Source organism: Myotis davidii, unplaced genomic scaffold, assembly GCF_000327345.1.
Source record: "Myotis davidii unplaced genomic scaffold, ASM32734v1 scaffold13, whole genome shotgun sequence".
Taxonomy (NCBI): Eukaryota; Metazoa; Chordata; class Mammalia; order Chiroptera; family Vespertilionidae; genus Myotis; species Myotis davidii.
Window position 1 is genome coordinate 2083502 of NW_006286243.1, and position 16829 is coordinate 2100330.

A 16829-nucleotide genomic window follows, 5' to 3' on the forward strand; every position below is an offset into this window, starting at 1 on the left:
ATAATCGGGCCACTCAATGTATATGTATTTATTTATTATTTTAAATATATTAAAAAAGGGGGGGGGTGAACGAAAGTGATCGCCTGATTTAAGTATAAACAAAGGCAGTTCAATGATTCTGAATACAGACTTGCAATCAATTCTTTCTTATTTATGTCCCATGCACCATCTCTGAATATGAGCACCTGGGTCCTCCAGATAATGAGCATCTTTTCTGGATACTGCAAGGTGTACAGGCTTCTTTCTCACTGTATTGCCTTTTGCAGGCACTCAGATTAGAGTGTATTTGATTCTGGCTTTCTCTACCTGGATTTTGTTTTCTAAAAACTTATTGAACTCTCTTATCCTTTGATTTCTTCTCTTTTGTTTTGTCATTATGTAGTTATACTTTACTGCTTTACTGTCATTTTACTGAGATTTCAGGAGAGCAAGAAAATAAATTAATAGTCAATCTAATATTTAGCTATAAGTCTTCAAACTGAATTATAATCCTAAAATAATGGATATGGAAATGTTTTCCCTTCCTGGAAGTACTTTAATAAGTCTTACTAGAAATTTCTTAATAATGTGGCAAACAAAAGAATAACTACTCAACAAATAGAACTCTGAAATCAAATATACTGTCAGGAAACAAATTTATAATGCAGGTCACATTTTAATAAAGATCTAAAAACACTTCCAAATATAACTACAAATTTAATCATGAAAAACACCTGCAGTAAACATGTGTGTTAATTGACCATAATTACATTATTTCTAAATCCTTGGCTTACTTCTTTGGATTATAAAGGTATAAACCTACAAATTTTCCCATTTGTGTATTTTTATAGTAATTGTGGTTTTCTCCAGCTAATATTATAAATAAACCTAATGACCAAAAAAAATCATGTTTTAAGAAGGGAAAAATTTCCCTTAGTAAGTTGGTAAAGACTGTACAGTGATACTTTTAAACTTTTGATTTACTATAAAGTAGTAATTAGTAAAATCCACAGCCTCCCCAACTTCAGCTTCTCTTCTATTACAAAAATCTTTGTAAAAGATGTATTCTGAGTACAATGAAATCTCCATTTTGTTTTTTATAACAAAGCAACAAATAGACATACTAAAACAATTCATCATGAAATCAGAGCAAATAAATATTTAATAGCATTAGGTTTGCTATGGAAAACATTACTCTGGAAGACATCCAAGGAATTTAAAATGCTTGTTGTAGCAATAACAAGGCTTCAGGTTGATGCTCATACTAAAATAGCCCTCCCCTCTTTATAGTGAAAAATCAGTGCATATTCCTTTATCAGCGGTTTTCAACCTGTGGGTCGTGACCCCTTTGGCGGTCGAACGACCCTTTCACAGGGGTCACCTAAGACCATCCTGCACATCAGGTGTTTACATTACGATTCATAACAGTAGCAACATTACAGTTATGGAGTAGCAACGAAAATAATTTTATGGGTGGGTCACAACATGAGGAACTGTATTTAAAGGGCCAGAAGGTTGAGAACCACTGCTAAAAAATTTTATATACTAAAAAATTTTATTTTAAAAAACTGTTAACTGCCTTAAAATAATTGTTTCACTCACCTTGAAAACACAGATTGGTTATGATAAATCCATTATTTAACAAACTGTATTTCTAATGACCTAAACGAAATTGGCTAACACCCATGGAAGGGTCAGGAAACTATATAATGCGGATCAGGAAAGAGGGAGAGGACAGATGTTTTCTGTGCAATGGAAGAGCAACACTTGTAAGATCTCTTCTGCAATACTGAAACATTTTGGGCTCAACCAGTTTCTACTACTTTTAAAACACTCCAGTAAACTGAAAATATTAAAACATGAACCTTATCTTATTCTCAAAAAAATCTTTCTGCTGTATACATAAATAAAAAGTGCTTGTAACTAATAATATACACCACTAAAAAAGTCAAATCTTAAGATCATGAATATCCTGTCTCATTGCCAGCAATGAGTGGTCTATGCTATGGGTGCCACAACATTTACAGAAGACAAAAAAATATATATTCAATTGTGATTTCCTCTGGTTCTAATGTTATCATTACACCATTGACCATAATCTTATGACAAAGTAATTAAAAGAGTATAGAAGTGTAAAATACAAGGAAATCCTCAGAGATTTCTGACAATTACATATCTGTACTAGCTCATAATGAAGTTAAACATGAATACAACACAATTCTGAAAAAAAACAACAAAGAACTAGTTTATTTGTTTCACCAAATAAGATAGAAGAGATCTTAGTTTAGATAGTTAAAAGGTGACAGCTTTAGGTATCATCTTAACCAAGAAAAAATTCATAGTATTTCTTATTCACTTAAATAAGACAGGAAAGGAAACTCTAATTCCTGCTACCTGCCCAGTCACTTCAAAAATTATTAAGAAAGTAAAAATAAAAATATCTTGCTTTTTGGTTATTCTTTAAAGTCAAAATTTCCAGGTGCCCTGGAAAACCATGAGTTCAATTTGGTGTCCTGTGTTCTGAGAAAGAACAATTTTACACTGAGTGCTCAGCTTTCATATGCTGTGACCAATTATTTGTGAGTTATAATCTGCAGGTTCCATTTTTAAAATATGTGGGATAACACTGTCAATTCGTACACTGCCAATGAGACCTTTGAAAAACAATTCTTCAGTGATGGTAGCATTCATCAACCTCAAAGCTGGCAATCTGAGTAGTAGTCTGGACAACCTAAAAACAAAAAAGAAAGGGGAGGGGGACAAGATTACAAATCAAAGAGAGAGTAAGTAGAAAAATATGAGTAATTTCTGCATGTATATTATTTGTGGCCTAAGTGAATAAAAGATCTAATTTTCAAAAGTTGAAATAAAAACCTTAGAATTCAAGCTTTAGAGTGTATGACAATCAACTGGATATAAGTGCAGTCTGACAGACTTCATAGTCAAGCCTTGCTCTTAACTGCTATGCCTTTAAACCACGGTTCAAGCTATATGTTTAAAAATGATAAAGGAGCTTATTTTAGGTTGTAAGAACAACAATATTTTGTGTTATCAGGGCATAGAGACTCAATTATAATAGTTTTCTTGATTTTGCTTTAAGAAATACTACTGGGAATGGTAAAACAGGCAATGGTTGTTATTACTGGGAAAAGCACAAGAAAATGGAATCAAGATCACTGGACTCACATTTTGATTCAGTTGCCCTCCTAGCTATGTGCTCCCTGCCTCGCTTCAGTTTTTTTGTGAAAATTAAAATGATATCTGCCAGTTTCTGTATAGTGAGGTTCTTAAATTTTGGCAGGATATCTTGTGTGAAAGAAAGTACATTATACATTGAAAACTGCTATCGAAAGATAATTTGTTATTTTTAAGTAACTAGAAATGTAAGAAATTCAAAAATAATTCCAAAGATCAGTGAAAGCACCTGGAATCTAATGAAACAAAAGTCAGCCAACAATGGTACATCTAAGGAAGAAAAAATGTAAATACTGTACTTACTTTATAATAAGGCATAAAACAACTTTAGAAACATTTTTAAAAATCTGAAAAATAATCATGACAAACCAACAACAAAAGAACCACCTTTCCAAAAAGCTTATGGTAATGTTTATCCTTCCTCTAGTTCAGTGGTCGGCAAACTCATTAGTCAACAGAGTCAAATATCAACAGTACACTTATTGAAATTTCTTCTGAGAGCCAAATTTTTTAAACTTAAACTATAAGGTAGGTACATTGTTATTAACTTAATTTGGGTACTCCTAAGGCTTAGGAAGAGCCACACTCAAGGGGCCAAAGAGTCGCATGTGGCTCGTGAGCCGCAGTTTGCCAACCACGGCTCTAGTCTAAGGCCTTGCACTCCAATGCTTGAGACCAAATGAAACCAGCAGCCCCAGAATTAAGTGACCTTCATATAGCCATGTATCCTACTTCTCAAATTACTCAGTTCCTTTTGTTCCCACCAGCCGAGTTGCATCCACAGAACTGGTAGAAAGCAGGATAAGAGAACTGGTTAACTAAGTCTCATTTTCACAATGGAACTGGCTTATACATTTATTATTTAATATGTACAAAATATTGTTATATGTGAAATGTTCTTTTACTAGCTTGAAGTATATTAAATAAATAATGTTAGTAAACACATTTTTATAGCCCTTGCTATGAAACAGGCACTGTTCTAAGCTCTTTACATTATTAACTGATTTAAGCGTTACACTAATTGTAAAATGTGGATACTATTATTATCTCCATTTTACAGATGAAGAAACTGAAACAGAGAAATTAAAAACTACTTGCCCAATGTCATACAGCTAATAAGGTAAGGTCAGAGGTCAAACCTAGGTACTCTGGCTTCGATGACCATTACTCTACAATACAGTCCTTCAAAAATTTAATTGATCTTATAAAATATTTTCTAAAAATTTCTACGTTAGTAGAAATATCATAAGCCAAATCTCAAAGTTATTTATTTAAAACAAAGAGTTTGGGCACTACTGCCAGACTACCTGGATCCAGTCAGGCTCTGCCAATTATTGTGATTTGAGCAAGTTACTTAACCTCTGTGTGCTAAAGTCATCTCTATATAAATGCAAGAAATGAATGAAATATTACATGCAATAATGCATACTGCTTTTCAAAGCATTAGCTATTTCAAAGTTTAACTAGAACATTTTATTTACTCTTAAAATATAAAATAATGAAATAGATTCACAAAAAAAGTTTAAAATTAATATAGTTAAATAGCATTTAACTTCTAGATACCTGTAGGTGTCATCTGGATATGTTCTGGTTATATAATCTTGAAATTCCACATAAGCCTTTTCCTGAAATTTCTCAATCTGTTCAATGTTTTCTAGGCCTGGATGGTCTGAAACATGAAAGAATATATTGTTACCCTGCTTCTGAATGTTCATTTAATAAGACATCTAGAGTAGAGGTGGAAGGGAATGAGAAGAACAGTTCAGTCAAAAATGAAACCTCTTCATATGTGTGGCTCTTTCCATAAATATTACTAAGTACCAGGCACTGTACTTTAAAGCTTGTAAAACTATTTTATCTCAAATTCTAATATCTAATAAAAAATGAGACCAATGGGTTCTACTAAAATAGATATTATTTTCGTTTATCACAAAAGTGGAGAAGGAATTTGCTCACTGGTTTTAGCTGTGTTTTTTTTTCACATCCAAATAAGTGTCCAGCATTCATAAAACTCACCAATTTAAAGTGTATAATTCAATTATTTTAGATTATTCACAGAATTGTGCAACCATCACCATAATATAATTTTAGAACGTTTATGTCACTCCAAAAGAATGCTGTACCATTCAGTCACTCCCTATTCTTCCCTCTCCTTAGTCCTTGGTAATTACTAATTACTAACCTACTTTATGTCCGTAAAATTTGCCTATTCTAGACATCCCATTTAAATAGAATCATGTAATATGTGGTCTTTTGTGACTGGCTTCTTTCCCTTAGCATACTGTTTTCAAGGTTCATCCATGCGTAAGAACTTAATTTTATAGCTGACTGATATTCCATTGTATGCATATATTACATTTGGTTTATTTATTCACTTGTTGATGAACACTTGCTTCCACTTTAACTGCATCATTTTATATTCCCACCAGCAGGGTATGAGGGATTCAATTTCACCACAAGCTCAAACATTGTATTTTAGATAAGATGTCACTATTTGTGTACCTGGACTGAAGAGCACTATTGCTTTCAGGTAGGCATATTCATAGCCATCAACACAGAGTTTAACCATGCTGTTGCAAAACTCCTGGAGTTTGAAGATGTGCTCCATCAATAATTTTCTTCTTTCGGTTGACATTTTATCTTTAATTAAAAACAAACAAAAGCTTCTAATTTTCTGCTAAAATGTATGACTATTTTTATCCAACATATTTCTTTCCCATTAATTTCCAGCGTTAAATATAACCAATCTGTAAATGTTTCAAATTCAATATCTCTACAAGTACAGATGAAACTAATTAATGATCTTTGGACACACTTCATTCAAGAAAAAAACGAAACAAGCTGTTAGTATAAAACCCTAAACATAATGTTTCTCCTTTCAAGACACACCTTTGAAAAAATAAGCTGTAAAGACAATCATCTGAAAAACTGGCAAAAGAAATTCAAAATATTCAAATTTGGCAACAGGATTTTATTTAAGCTTATATTGATTTTTAGAAGTGAGCAAAATCATCTAGATTTTTAAAAGTTAACAACACTGCCCAGCTGGTGTGGCTCAGTGTTTGAGCGTTGACCTATGAACCAGGAATGGTTGGATCCTAGTGAGGGCACCTGCCTGCACTTGCCTACGCTGTGGGCTCAATCCCCAGTAGGGGGCATGCAGGAGGTGGCAGATCAAAGATTCTCTCTCCCTCTCCCTTCCACTCTGAAATTCATAAAAATAATAATAATACATAAAAAGATTAACAACACTACTAAAATAAAAATATTTAGCAAAAAACAACAACATTGTCATAAACCAAAGGAGACTGAGTAAAATTTACTGTGGAGGAATATGGTTAAAAGACATCTAATTACTCAATTACAGCTTTAGTGAAGGTAGGCTATATAATGCATTACAAACTTATGAGAAAACAATCAAGATCAGGAGTCCACAAATAACATGGGGATGTGGTGCTGCTTTCTGGAGCTACTGCTGATGAAATTTTAAGGAGGAAACATATAATTTAAAAATCATATAAAGCCCGAACCAGTTTGGCTCAGTGGATAGAGCGTCGGCCTGCGGACTGAAAGGTCCCGGGTTCGATTCCGGCCAAGGGCATGTATCTTGGTTGCGGGCACATCCCCAGTAGTGAGTGTGCAGGAGGCAGCTGGTCAATGTTTCTCTCTCATTGATATTTCTAACTCTCTGTCCTTCTCCCTTCCTTTCTGTAAAAAAATCAATAAAATATATTTTTAAAAAATCATATAAAACAGTAAGAAATGGAATATGGTAAAGAAATAAAACATAATTCCCAATTTATATATTCCTAAACACAAGTGACAGCTTCTATTTGAAGAGGGGGCACATTTTTGGTCAATCACATGTCATTCTGAAGTAAAATATTTATAAATCAGTGACTGCCTGACTCCTTAAATTAGCGGTTCTCAACCTGTGGGTCGAGACCCCTTTAGGGGCCAAACGACCCTTTCACAGGGGTCGCCTAAGACCATCGGAAAACATATATATAATTACATATTGTTTTTGTGATTAATCACTATGCTTTAATTATGTTCAATTTGTAACAATGAAAATACATCCTGCATATCAGATATTTACATTACGATTCATAACAGTAGCAAAATTACAGTTATGAAGTAAAAACGAAAATAATTTTATGGTTGGGGGTCATCACAACATGAGGAACTGTATTAAAGGGTCGCAGCATTAGGAAGGTTGAGAACCACTGCCTTAAATGAATGAGAGTTGTCATTATCTTGGCATCAAGAAAAGGAAAAAAGAGAGGAAGGATTATTTTGTGACTCTTCAGTACTTCTTAAATAAGAGAATATAGACTGGTGAATTGATCAAAAAAGATCTTGGAATTCAAAGGGTTACAATGAAGAAAGGTAACTTAAAAACTGGTTGGAAGAATACATTTTAAAGTATTTACTCAACTTTATATAAGCTAACCCTGGATTCCTTGGTACCTATACCAAAGTACAAAAATTCACAAGGTCTGGTCAGAAATAGCCAACCAGACTTAAATATACTTGTTTCAATTTTGTTGTGCTTTAAAACATTTTAAAATTCAAAACATTTTTTTAAGTGTCCAGGGCATGAACCAGGCATGGGCACAGACCAAACGCCAAGCTAGGATAAACAAGGAGTTACTTGGTCCCTGGCTGACATGAAATAAGCATCACCAAATCAGGTGCAACTCTATCCAAGTCAGGGAAATACAAATTTAAATATTCAAAAATATTTTTTTGGTGGTCAATGAAATGAAATTATCAAAATGTAAAAATTATCTAAAGTAAAAAGAATGTTGGCATCTAAAACATTATCATCAGATATGTAACTTTAATAGTAAAACACTTTATAAAACTGACATCCTCTCTTATATCCTGGGAAAAGGAAATAAAGTGCTTTTTACCTTGTTGAAGGCTACTGTGAAGGCAATTGACAAAGGTTGCTAATATAGTTGCCACATTCATTACTTGCCAGCACTGGGCAAGACCAAGAGTAAAAAGTTCATTCCAATAAGCTTTCACCAATGATATGCTGTTTTCCTGCCTATTAAAAACACACACACAAATCAGATATTATTAAAATATATTTTATAAACTTTACAATTGACTCATATATTTTATAGTAAAATACTTGTGAAGTACAATTTACTCTAGAAAGACGAAATAGATCAATTCTGTGTTCTGTATACCTGACAGCACTTGATGAGAAAGGCTTAGAACTTTAATTAGCTAGCTCATTAATCAGAAAGCCAGTTTATAAGAACAGTTTCAAACTGCAGAAGTTGAGGCTTTAATACCACATTTCATGGAAACAGATAGCATAAAGATTGTTTTTAAAAATATTAAAATTAAAAGCATGCATTTAAAAAACTTTTCCCAAGTTTTATTTTGTCTTTAATGCAGGTAAATGCTCTCTTTTTAAAAAAACGGGCAATTAAAATTACTTAATGGTAGGTAACAACCAATTTCTTCTTTAAGTATGTTTCAGATGAGATATTATCTCTATAAATGAGACACCAAAGATTTTACTAGGGGCAAGAAGGATAAGAAAGGTCCAAAGTTTTCCCCTGAATTTCTAAATCAGAAATCTCAGCATGAGAGAATAGAAAAAGTAGTAATAGGAATCAAGAGACCAGGGTTTTAAAACCTAGATCATCAACTTATTATCCATTTGAAATCAGGCAAATAAGCTCCCAAGTCTCAGGCTGTTTAGCTATATAAAATGCAGAGACTCTATAACCTATATCTAGCTCAGTTATTATGAGGCACAAATGTAAGAATTATGTGAACAGGCCATGACATAAAGTACAAAAAGCCAGGCACTGTAGGAAGCATTGGAAAAACAGCAACAAACAACATGGATTAGGTCTGCCTTCATGAAGCAGAAGGGCAACATAATAAATACGCCATTTTAAATATTTTATATAAATATATACACATATACATATGATTATACATACATTAAGTTAGTTTTAGGCAATAAAAATTCTACATTACTATAAAGTATGATGCTGCATTAGAAAATGGGGATGGGAGGGCCATGTTCAGGTAAGGTAGGTGGGGAAGGCCTTACTAAGGGCCTGACATCTGAGTAGAGAAAAACAGAAAAGAACTTAAAAACACACACACACAAATTCTAGGGGAAAAGTAATCTAAGCAGAACAAGGGCCAAACTTGTTGAGGTGAGAACCAGGATGTAGTAGGTACTCAAAAACTGTTGAGTGGATTAATAAATGCTATCCTCCCTTAGTTTTTTAAATTTCTAAACATTTTATTTCAAACTATGGCCTTTTTATGAGTCAGCAGTTATATTAACTTTTTCCTTTAAATTTATTGGGGTGACATTGGTTAATAAAATTGTATGTTTCAAGTGTACAATTCTATAATACATCTGTCTATTGCACTGTGCGATCACCACCCAAAGTCAAGTCTCCTTTTGTCACTATATTTGACCCCCGTTACCCTTTACTATCTCTCCCCTCTCCTTCCCCTACGGTAACTACCATACTGTTGTCTGAGTCTAAGTTTCAGTTTTATATCCCACATGAGTGAAATCATATGGTTCTTAAGTTTTTCTGTCTGACTTATTTTGCTTAGCATGTTATGTTCAAGATCCATCCATGTTGCAAATGGCAGTATTTCATTTTTTCTTATGGCTGAGTAGTATTCCATTGTATATATGTACATCTTCTTTATCCAGTCATCTACTGAAGGATACTTTGGTTGTTTCCATGTCTTGGCTACAGTTAATAATGCTTCAGATGTTTTAATTCATGGATCTCTCAGACGAGTTTGCGTGATGAGCTGGGAATCCTTTGTTGAATCATAGCTATGCAACTTGTAACTTCAAGGGAAGAGAACAGGCGAACCCCCCATGCCTCAATTCCTCTGATGTAACTCCTCCTCCCCTCTTAAATATCCTTTCACTGGCTAAATCCTTTCTATCCCTTAATCTATAACTCAGAGCTCACTTTTAAAAAAAAAATTCTCTTACCACATTCCTCTCCCAAGATAGTTCATCATTCCTCCTTCAGTGTCACATATTCATTTATATTTTATACTTATTTCATGGTATTCTAATTTATTGGTTTTGGAGTCTGTCTCCTATACTAGATTAAAACCTTACTGAAGGCTTATTCATGTCTGTATCTCTGTCAACAGCACAGTAGATGGCATATAGAAGAAATTCAGCAAATGATTTCTGATTTCAGGGGATATAGAACAGGGAGAAGTTAGAATTTAGAAAAAACAGAGTTAGAAAAGCTATGGGCATGGACTTTTTTCCTATCAAATAATCTTTAAACCCAAACCTATATACTAAAATCATTTGTCAAGTTAAAACACATAGCCTTCTTTATGACATTACATTTTATTTAAGAATTGAATATACTCAAACAAAAGCTTATATTGCCAACTTAAGAGTTATAGAAAGTAATTTTTCTCACTGGAAATTTTTACTCCAAGCTGATCACTCTTTTCCATTCAGTACCTGAGAAGAATTACTTGCCATAAAAAACTGGCCATTTAAAATTTATTTAAAAGTAATTATGAAAAGAAAATCAATAGTTTAATCGCCATATGAAAATGAAAAATTTTAATCTCAAACAAACTAAAAGATAATAAGATACTATTTTTCATTTATCAGAAAAGATGGATAAAATCCAGAATTAATGAGGATGTGAGAAAATAAGGATTCATTCTTGTACATTGCTGATGTGAGTGTAAACTGTCTCAACATCATTTTGGAGGACAATTTGGTAGCACCTAGCAAAAATGGAAAGGTACACCTCTTAGACTCAGCAGTTCCACTTATAATAATGTACTTTATAGAAATACTAACACAAGTACTCAGTCAGCATCCATCTTTTTCATTCAAACTAAAAGTTATTTAGTGATAATAAAGAGAACTTACATAGCAGCTACACTAATAGTAGGTAAGTCTAACTGCAAAGAATCAGTTAGATTGGCTGTTACACTGAACCAGATTTTTAATACAGATCACAGGGAAATGTGGATGCCACTATAAAATTATACTGTTATAATCAGAAACCTCAGGTTTTATTTCTGCTTTCTTCAACATTTGGACTATTTCCATAGGATAATCACATTTAATTTAACAGAAGTACTTAAGATCGGTATGTTACAAATAATTCAAGGAGTTCAAATCACTACCCCCCAAATCCTTCCTTTTGTTGTTTTACTATAATAATTGATATCCAATTATAAAAAACAGCATCAGATTACTTTTCAAGGTACAAGTATGCCAATTACAAGCTTAGAGAACTACAGTAAATGCTTTAAAAGAAACTGCTAATGTATAAATGTAGATTATATTTTAATTTTTCTTAAAAAACAGACTGGAGAAATTCTTAAAGTTAAATGTTATTTTGAGAGAAGGAGCTAACAACCATTTTAAAGGTTAATCATTCTAAATCAGGCTCTTAGTCTATTGTAATTATATTATTTAAATACATTACTTAATACATGGTATTAAAGCATAGTATAGCCAACGTTGATTAATAAACCAAATTACAGTGGGGTTCTACATATGCCTCTTAAAGTAATAATTCAGATATGTTTCTTAGTTATATTCTAAATATTCCCTAAGGATAAAGGATGGGCATGGACTCTTCAGTTATTATTCTTATTTTGCAAATTGAAAAACAGATTTACAGAATATGAAAGTGAAAAGTTTATAAAATCGTATTGGTGAATAGGGTCCTGTAACTAGAATAATACTTTTCTAACTATGGTATTAACATATTCCATGGTCTCTTTGTTTCTTCATACCAGCTACTTTAAAGCAATTTAAATAAATCTGGCAAACTTTAGGCAAAGCTTCGGTTTCTTACAGTGAACCATTTCCTTTAACATCTGATTACTTCAGAACAGACTACAGATGTGCTATTCAATAGAAAGAACAAAATTCTAAATTATCATAGTGGTACTATGGGGTTTACATTTTCTTTCTTTTTTCCCCCTCAATCACAATTATTTCTGTTTTTAAACATATTCACTGCTTACAAGTTTCAGCTCCTTATAAAATGTTTGAGATGAACACTAGTCGGGTAAGGAAAACAACAACCCTGGGATAAACCTATAGGCTCCCTACCTTTAAGTCATTCAGAGACAGGTTATTACGAATGCTGGTTATGATTTATCAGTTCCACTGCATATATCCCCTTCAAAATAACTTAGTCAATTCATGAAATACGGATACTCTTCCACATAAATATAATACAAAAAATACAAGTTGCCATGGTTTGTGACATCAATGACAAAACTTACAGTTATGTGGTACCATTTTTTTTCCTTTAATGCAGCTCCTCCCAAAATAAAAGTTCTTGTTTAATGTACATTTGTGCTACAAAACCTCATTTACATTTAAGATTTTAAAACACTTACCCCAAAGCCTGGAAGGAAGGAATAGAAAGTGCCCAGTGCATCGATAAGAACAGCAGTCTGGAGGCAGACTCCCCGATATAGTGCACATTCAGGTACTCAGGCATAGGAGAAGGCATGGTGAGCTAGTGTGAACAGGGATTGAGATAAATTATCTTATGACCAACAATCCTAAAGTGTAATTTCTTTGAAAAAGTTAAATGCAAACCATAACTTATTACACATGAGTCTAATAGATTGACCAAAAGGTAAACCTTGAAATAATCTAAGACACTGGACTTTACAGTTTAAAAATAGGATTTAGAATAAATGAGTAGATCATAGTTTCTAACAAAGCAATATTCAGACAAGCAGAATCCTACTTAATAAATATCCAACTATGATATTATCTGGTTGTATTTTTATAAAATATACTTTTATTGAATTCAATGAGGAAAGGAGAGGGAGAGAAAGAAATACCAATGATGAGAGAGAATAATTGATTGGCTGCCTCCCATTCCCTTCTGGGGATGGAGCCCACAACTCTAGCATGTGCCCTGACTGGAAATTGAACTGTGACCTTCTGGTTCATAGGTTGATGTTCAACCACTGAGCCACGCCAGCTAGGCTATCTGGTTGTTTTTAAAAGTTGCCTTTTGTCTTTGTCTAACCATTTCTTCCTTTCCTCCCTTTCTTTATTAAACAATAGTATACAACAAATTCACTTTAAGGAGCAATCCTGTATATGTTAAATGTTCCTTTCATTTAGGCTATGGAGTTAAATTCAAATGCTTATAGGCTCAGGAGAGTATTGATTGAAGCAGGCCATCTGCGAAGTGCATATTCCCAGAGAAAGGGCACAGCTGTGACCTGAGTTCAACACATTAAAAACATATGGGAAAAACAGATGCCTGCTATCAATTTTTCAAAGAGCAGGTTCTGTATAAAATAAAATCCCCATTTAATCAACAGGTAAAACCAAGTATGTCTGTGGCCATAATTTTCACAGGCTTCCAGTTTGTACTGCTGACCTTAGATAGTTATTTTAATATGTTTTTCACTGATTTTTATTTTATTTTTTGAGAGAGGAAGAAGGATAGAGATAGAAACATCGATAAGACAGAAACATCGATTGGCTGCCTCCTGTATGCCCCCTACTGGGGATCAAACACATAATCCAGGAGTGTGCCCTGACCAGGAATCGAACAAATGACCTCTTGGATCAGGAGTTGATGCTTAACCACTGAGCACACTGGCCAGGCCTCAGGTAGTTATTTTAAATGTGTGACCACTGCCTGGCCAGTGTGGCTCAGTGGTTGAGTGCCAACCTATGAACCAGGAGGTCGATGAATCCAAATTTCCTTCACTGAAGAAAAGAATAATCCACACTATCGAGTACCTTCTAGGCATTAAATTAGTAAGATAAACTGAGATGTAATGGCACAGAAAAAACATCTCATAGACACCTAGAGAAAAAACTGCAAAACAATATGTGGATGATCCAACTTACACATATAAATAAAAAAACAACACACAACACAGTTAACAGCAGTAGCTAACTCTGGGTGGGATAAGCTTGATGTGCCCATATATATTTTTCTGGGGAATGGATATATAGCTTTCCACAGATTCTCAAAGGTGTCTATGATGCCAAGAAGATCCAAGGATTTGTTGTTGTTAATCACCTGAGGATATTTTTCCATTGATTTTTAGAGAGAGTGGTATGGCTCAGTGGTTAAGTGTTGACCTATGAACCAGGAGGTCATGGTTCCATTCCTGGTCAGGGCACATGCCCAGGTTACAGGCTTGATCCCCAGTGGGGGGTGCAGGAGGCAGCCAATCCATGATTCTCCCTCATCATTGATGTTTCTATCTTTCTTCCTCTCCCTTCCTCTCTGAAATCAATAAAAATATGTTAAAAAAATGAGAGTGGAAGAGAGGTGTAGAGACTGAGAGAAACATTGACTTGAGAGACACACATCAATTGCCTGCCTCCCACAAGCACCCTGACCAGGGCCAGGATGGAGCCTGCAACCAAGTTACCGGCCCTTGACTGGAATCAAACCCAGGAACTTTCAGTCCACAGGGCAATGCTCTAACCACTGAACAAAACAAATTAGGGCTGAGGTGATTTAGAGCAGTGGTTCTCAACCTTCCTGATGCTGCGACCCTTTAATACAGTTCCTCATGTTGTGGTGACTCCCAATTTCATTGTTACAAATTGAACATAATTAAAGCATAGTGATTAATCACAAAAACAGTTCATTGTGAGCCACCTAGCTAAGTGCTGTATGTATGCTGTAGTCTCAATAGAGAAATAAAATGGGAAGTGAATGAACTGTAGAAAAGGCTAAAAAAAGAGAATGACATGTCTGAGAAATAATGGGCAATGGGAAGCTATTGAAGGTTTTTATGTAGCAGAGTTACATAACTGGATTGACTTTTAATAATTATTATTTTGTATCAGTGCTCAAGATGTAGAAGAGAGACTGTAAGCAAAGATATTACTATAACACTTTAAGAAAATTTAAAAGGCCTGAAATATGGCATTGAAAATGAAGAGAAAGGGAGAAATTCTAATAGACTGGTTAGGATTATGTCAGGGAATGAGGCCAGGAAAATGACAACAACTCCAAACAGCAATGTGGTGACTGGGACTGTGATTCTAATATCTGGATAATAAATTTTAGAGAACAGTTTGGGAAATCACCTACCTCTATTTCAAACACTTATTTCCAAATGGGAATAGTATCCACCTTGATTATTTGTATAAGCAAATTGAAATAATCAAGTGAGACAAAGCATATGAAATCTCACCAAAAACTCTGAAGTTTAACAGAAATGTTAAATATTGCTGCTGTCCTAGATTCTTCAGAATAAAAATTTAAGAAGCATTATTAGACTATTTCTCCTTACTGTCTGGGTTGCTTTGAATAAGACACTAAAAACCTCCAAATCTCTTTTTTTATTCAGAAAATTACAATAAAAATATGAACCTTCTCAACAGACTGTAGTGAGGCTCAAATCAAAGAATGCACGTGGAAGCATGCTGCAAACTACACTCACTGTATGTAAAAATGCAAGAAAGGGACAAAATGCTATTAGTAACTCAGCAATCAAGAGAAAATTCATTTTTTGATTACAGATGGCATGTCTTGAAACTCATGACCATAAAACATCAAGGAAAGAACTAACCCTGAAGGTACTAGGCTGGGAAGTCACTGAAAAGTGAGACTCTGATTTCATAGAGTCTGTAAATAAGATTCAAGGAAAGAAGAAGCTGACTTTCGTCAGGAGAATAAGAAACTGTACAGTGCTCATTATGAGGACATCCAGAGTATAGTAGGATAAAGATGAAATGGAAAAAAGAAAAAGTTCTATTTGCCTAATTCATTTGTCCAAACAAATATTTGAAAGAAAAAGAAAACTCTGAGGACCAGTATCAACAATAAAAAGGGTGAACTACTTCTACTTCCAACAGAAGCATTCCTGAGTACCTCTTCCTTGCAATGGGTCCTCTTCCTACTTCTTTTACCCTTCCTTCCCATTTAAATCCAAAGGGGGAAATAAAACTAATAAATATCTTTTACTTAGAATAAGGAAGAGTAATGGGAAAAATCAGTTTTGCTTTGCTCCACCCATGTCCATAGCTTCTACCATATTTTTAAGGATGAGATTGATTATTCCCATTCCCTCCTCTTATAGCCTTCCTAAAAAGTGTTCTTGATTGTCAAACTGCAGCAGGAAGGCCAGGGAGGGTTGGGGGGCAGGAGGGAGGGGGTAAGAGATCAACCAAAGGACCTGTATGCATGCATATAAGTCTAACCAATGGACATAAGACACTGGGAGGTAGGGGAGGCCAGGGGATTGTCAAGGGCGGGGGGGGGAAAAAAGGACACATATGTAATACCCTTTGTAATACTTTAAGCAAAAAAAAAAAAAAAGAATGTCAGAAAAAAAAAAGTGTTCTTGTACAATGCAAATAAAACTTTTCTAATTTTTTTCATGTTATCTTTGTAAAATTTTACATAAAGATTGGTTTCACTGATGTTTTACTGGGTATCAAATTAGAGCAATTATTATATAATAATGTGTGTTTTCTCTGTGGCTATTTCTACCAAGTAGTTAAAATTTGCATAAACAAACTTTATTATATGCAATTTTGGCCAGTATTAGATTTATTTTGTGCTCATTATTTCTAACAGTGACGTGTGTATATATGCTGTAGTCTCAATAGATATAGTTATCTACCTGATAACTAT

At 34.0% G+C, this 16829-nt stretch overlaps 1 protein-coding gene across 5 annotated transcripts in view; it reads right to left on the bottom strand.

The window, feature by feature from the left end:
• Window positions 1–2197: 2197 nt before the first annotated feature.
• NR2C1 (nuclear receptor subfamily 2 group C member 1) overlaps window positions 2198–16829 on the bottom strand; it is a 37917-nt gene continuing 23285 nt past the window's right edge. For 3 of the 5 annotated variants that reach the window (XM_006757611.2, XM_006757612.2, XM_006757614.2), the window contains exons 10-14: window positions 12592–12713; window positions 8091–8230; window positions 5677–5814; window positions 4738–4843; window positions 2198–2710 (exon numbers count right to left, since the gene is read on the bottom strand). In XM_006757611.2, coding sequence (XP_006757674.1) covers window positions 2536–2710; window positions 4738–4843; window positions 5677–5814; window positions 8091–8230; window positions 12592–12713 — 681 coding nt within the window. In that variant the 3' untranslated portion in view covers window positions 2198–2535. The other 2 variants (XM_015559977.1, XM_015559978.1) reach the window with 2 other exon arrangements.